This window comes from Musa acuminata, chromosome BXJ3-5 (assembly GCF_036884655.1).
Source record: "Musa acuminata AAA Group cultivar baxijiao chromosome BXJ3-5, Cavendish_Baxijiao_AAA, whole genome shotgun sequence".
Classification (NCBI taxonomy): domain Eukaryota; kingdom Viridiplantae; phylum Streptophyta; class Magnoliopsida; order Zingiberales; family Musaceae; genus Musa; species Musa acuminata.
Window position 1 is genome coordinate 5,357,501 of NC_088353.1, and position 5,420 is coordinate 5,362,920.

The following is a 5,420-nucleotide window of genomic DNA, read 5'->3' on the forward strand; positions in this document are numbered from 1 at the left end:
TGTCGTCCTCTCATGGCTTATCAACTTAATTGCTGATATAGTAAAATACAAAACTATCAAAATTCTTATCTAAAATATCTTTTTTCCTCTCTTACATATCCTCTTGATTACTAATATAGCAACGTTTTATGTTTTACACAATGAAAAAAAAGCTACTCTAAAGAGAATTAATGTGGAAAGAGTGGCACGTCTAACACGACTTGAGATCCATCACACGATTGATCTCTCCATCTATATTTTCCTATTTTAGTAGACAATACGATGCCATACATTACACGACATAGTAATCACCACATCATCTCTTGTCTCGTAAGACTTTTCGGTAAACTTATGACATCGCTGTAAGATTAGTTTAATAAGAGTACAAAAAAAAAGTAATTTGCATGCCAAAGACAAAAAAATGGTAGCAGAGAAAGTCTTAAGTGGCATACATAGCACTAGATGTCATGACCAATGGAATTTTGAGTCATGGTTGTTGAATTCTGGTGACCGAAGCATGCATGCAGTGAGAGAATTGGTCAATAATATTAAGATGCACTCATTGATGTGTATCCCCTAATAAATATCTTATCTCTTTGCTCAAGGACCATGCAACAGAAAAACACATATTTGCCTTCTTGTCTTGCTGTATGGCATCTCAGCTTCACAAAACTTTGCTGCTACTGTTCTTGCTTCCCCGTGCTCTTCTTGTCAAAGCTTCACTCGGATCCCAAGGGAGGGTGTTGCTCCACTGGAAAGCCACTCTTAGGAGTCCTCAATCCCTGAGATATTGGAATCTCAATTCTAGTCCGTGCAATTGGACCGGAGTTACATGCAATTACTCCGTCACAAGTAGAGGGCGTTTGGTGATCACCGAGATATCCTTGCCGAGAATGGGCTTGGCAGGGCTACTTGATGCTCTTGATTTCTCGGCATTGGGATCGCTCCTCCGTCTCAATCTCTCTTACAACCAGCTTGGTGGGGCAATTCCTCCGACCATCTCGGCTCTCTCCAGGCTTGTATCTCTTGATCTCACTAGCAATCAGTTCACAAGCAAAATCCCAATTGGGATAGGCTCCATGAAAGAGCTTCGATTCTTGAGTCTTAGCCAGAATCAAATGGTTAGTGCTATACCTCCATCTCTTAGCAACCTCACCGGCCTTGTGTCCTTGCACTTGGAAGATAATAAGCTTGTGGGTGTCATTCCTAAGGAGTTAGGGAGGCTCCACGAATTGATGTATCTGGAGATTGGAGTTAATAGGCTATCTGGATCAATCCCATCTAGTTTAGGAAATTTAACAAAGCTCTATCACTTGGATCTCTACCAAAATCGATTGACTGGAGTCATCCCTCGAGAATTGAAAAATCTAGTTAATCTCATTTACCTATCAATCGCTGATAATAACCTAACAGGTGGAGTTCTCTCTTCTTTTGGAAACCTAAGCAAGCTGCAATTATTTTCGCTATCAAGAAATCAGCTCTCAGGTCCTATCCCTTTCGAGATTGGAAACCTTATTGAGATTACCTATCTTGACTTCTCGGAAAACCTATTAACTGGTTCAATTCCTTCCTCTATAGTAAATATGACCAAATTAGAGAGTCTTTACTTTTGGGGTAATCAACTATCTGGTTTTATTCCTCTTGACATTGGAAATCTAATTAAAGTTACTGATCTCTTACTTTCAAAAAATCTTTTAATCGGTCTCATTCCTTCCTCTATAGGAAATATGACTAAATTAAATATTCTTTACCTTCAGGATAATCAATTATCTGGTTTTATTCCTCTTGAGATTTGGAATCTAATTGAAGTTACTGATCTGGCACTCTTAAAAAATCAATTGTCAGGTCCCATCCCTTCTTTTATAGGAAACATGACCAAACTCAAAAAACTAGGTTTATTAGATAATCAGTTGTCTGGACCTTTGCCTGTGGAGATCAACAACATTACTGGACTGACATACCTAGTGTTGTCAAATAATAACTTCGTTGGTTATTTACCCTCAGACATATGCAAAAGTGGAGCCCTACAATACTTCATTCTTAGCATGAACAACTTCCAAGGTCCCATTCCCACGACCTTGAAAAACTGTACCACACTAGAAAGGGTTCGTCTTGAACACAACCAACTCACCGGAGATGTATCTCAATGTCTTGGAATGTATCCCCATCTTTATTATATGGATTTGAGCTTCAATCTACTCTCCGGTACACTCCCACCAGACTGGGCAAGATGGCACAATCTGACGCGCCTGAGAATCTCAAATAACAACATCACCGGAGTCATACCCACCGAGTTTGGGCAGTTGACGAAACTGCAAGATCTGGACCTCTCTTCCAACTACCTACAAGGCGAGATCCCAAAGAGCTTCGGCAGCTTAACCCTTCTCTACAATCTGAGCTTGGGCAACAACCAACTCGTCGGCCAGGTGCCTTCGGAGTTTGGAATGCTGTCCGATCTTGAACTGCTTGATCTCTCATCCAACAACTTGGCAGGAAGAATCCCAGATCAATTAGGCAACTGCATGAAACTCCGATCGTTGAAGCTTAACAACAACAACTTCCGTGGAACCATTCCTTTGGCCATTGGTAATCTGGTGGACCTTCAAGACACATTTGACGTCAGCCACAACTCACTAACAGGGGAGATTCCATCCCAACTCAGCAAATTGGTGATGCTGCAAAGCCTGAATCTATCGCATAATTCCTTGTCTGGTCATCTTCCATCTTCGCTAACGTATATGATGAGCTTGTCTACCGTAGATGTATCCTACAATGAACTGGACGGCCCTGTTCCTGATAGCCCAGCTTTCCGAAGAGCCCCGGCAGAGTGGTTTGCCCATAACAATGATCTGTGTGGAGTTGTTCGAGGATTGCCTCCGTGTGTTACACTCGGTACTCCAACAAAAGATGACCGAAGCAAGCGCCACAAAGTGGTTGTAATAGCCATCATCGCTTCCGTCGTCTTCTTCCTTCTCTTGTTTATATTCAATGCAGCTGCTTTACGATTCCACAAGAGAAAGAACCCGCCAGTACCTGTCGATGATAATCACAACAAAGAAGGTGCATTTTCTATATTGAATTTTGATGGAAGAGATGTATACAAGGACATCATCGAAGCCACCGAAGATTTCGATGCCAAATACTGTATCGGAAGTGGTGCATATGGCAGAGTCTACAGAGTAGAGTTAGCAAGTGGGGAGCTGCTAGCGGTGAAGAAGATTCACCTACCAGACACTGAAGGTACATTCGACGAGCAACCCTTTCAAAATGAGATACAAACTCTTACTCAAATTCGACATCGCAATATCGTCAAGCTTTACGGGTTCTGCTCCTCTCCTCGACACAAATTTCTGGTGTACGAGTACATGGAGAGAGGAAGTCTGGGATCTGTTCTCCGAAGCGAAACTGCAGCTGAATTGGACTGGGTGAAGAGGGTGAGCATCGTGAAGGATGTTGCTCGTGCTCTGTTCTACATGCATCATGACTGCACACCATCCATCGTTCATCGGGATATCACAAGCAACAACATTCTACTTGATTCAGAATTCAAGGCTTGTGTTTCCGACTTTGGAATTGCTCGACTGCTGAAGCCGGATTCATCAAATTGGACCATGCTTGCAGGCACACGGGGTTACCTAGCACCAGGTAAGTTTCTCTCCCAGATTAATCCATCAAAGACAAATGATCCTAAATTTTGCATCCCCTATTCACTTACTGCTATATCGAAGCATACGTAGACTTAGTATTTGACAATCGTATGTATTTTGGATATCTTTATAAATTGGAAGTTTCTTCTATTTGCTGTTGCTGTTTGCAGAGCTTGCTTACAAAATGAGAGTAACCACCAAATGTGATGTGTACAGCTTTGGTGTGGTCACGCTTGAGTTGTTAGTAGGAGCATATGGAGAAGAACTTATCTCCATTCTGTCATCTCCGTCTGGTAACAATGTCTTCGTGAAAGATGCATTAGACCAACGTCTATCACTTCCTGTGGCTCGAGTTGCAGATGAAGTAATTGCAGTCTTAACGGCGGCACTAAGTTGTGCCAACAACAGCCCAGAATCGCGCCCAGCGATGAAGCAAGTCTATGAAAATATATGTTCTGTCAAGACACCACAGAGCTGTGGATCTCTTGATGCGCTGAGGCTTTCCGACTTGATGAATGCAGACATATGATCGAACACATGTCTCCTTTGTTGTTGCCTTCTTTGTTGAGGCTCGCAGGGTATTATTTGTATGTACTGTTATGCCGTGTAGGTGGTTCGGACCCTTTGGTTGTGTAGTAGTGTCGTTTAGAGGCAAGTGATAGAAGCCTAATTGGAAACAGGATCTTGAAGTTGTGATGAGGTGTCTATAATAAAGTTGTTGAGATCGACAATTTTGGATGTGTTAATCATAAAATGTTAATTGATTATAGTCTAATTTTTTTAATTTGATAAGAAAAATATTATCGATCAATTATTATCGATACATGATCTATATGCGACCATCAAATTCGTATAAGAAAGATAATATTTATCTTTTTGTTTTGCTCGTGTGTACATAAGTCCAAAGCAGACGATTACGATGTATGACCCAACTTCAATCGTATATCGTCGATTCCGAGAAGATGATACAAGCTTATATTGCCATATGGCAAGGTAATATTGCAGGATTGACTTGACTTGACTTGAGGTATATAAATTAATATGATTAACTTGAGGTATACAAATTAGGTGGGTTTTTAATCCCCAAAAGAAAGAGAAATTTTTTTGTACTTGATTTGTTGAGTTATTAGTTTTTTCCTTTCTTTGGAAAAACAAGAAAAAAAAACTACGAGCCACGGAAGAGCATGATTCAACATACAAGTTGTTCTCTCCCATGATTTATCAACTTAATTGCTGATCCGGCAAAATACATCACCACCAAAAGTTCGTGTGTAAAATATCTCTCTGCGTCCTTTATATAGCCACTTGTTTGACGAAGCCACTCTGAGGAGAATTACTGTGAAGGACGTCAAACACGACAAAGGGATCCACCGAACATTGATCTCTCCACACCAGCCTTTTCTACTTTGGTACGATACCATGCAACGTGCATGACACGGAGCATTCAACACATCATCTTTTTGTGGAAACAAAATTATCATAGCGATCTTTGTAAGTTTTTAATCTCTCCTCGAAAGGAAAACATTTGTAATCGATTTATTGAGTTATTAGTTTTTTATATAGAAAAAGAAGGAAAAATTAACGATGAAAGGGCAAGCATATAATTCAACATTGATGTCGTCCTCTGTCATGACCCGTGCGGTTAATTAAGTCTATCAACTTCGTTTGGTCTAAATCACTGACCAAAATATTTAATCTGAAGTTGATAATAATACATTTATCAGACTCTTATAAGTCAATCTTAATCTTATCCACTTTCAATATAAGACTAAGCTGGAGTTGATAGTAATATAT

General features: G+C 40.4%; 1 protein-coding gene across 1 annotated transcript; it reads left to right on the forward strand.

Annotated features, from left to right (window-relative positions):
• Positions 1 to 546: 546 nt before the first annotated feature.
• On the forward strand, positions 547 to 4,357 carry LOC103974232 (probable leucine-rich repeat receptor-like protein kinase At1g35710). Its single transcript, XM_065151101.1, has 2 exons — positions 547 to 3,624; positions 3,797 to 4,357. The coding sequence occupies exons 1-2, from the start codon at positions 630 to 632 to the stop codon at positions 4,153 to 4,155; spliced, it is 3,354 nt and encodes a 1,117-aa protein (XP_065007173.1). The 5' UTR covers positions 547 to 629; the 3' UTR covers positions 4,156 to 4,357.
• The last annotated feature ends 1,063 nt before the right edge of the window (positions 4,358 to 5,420 follow it).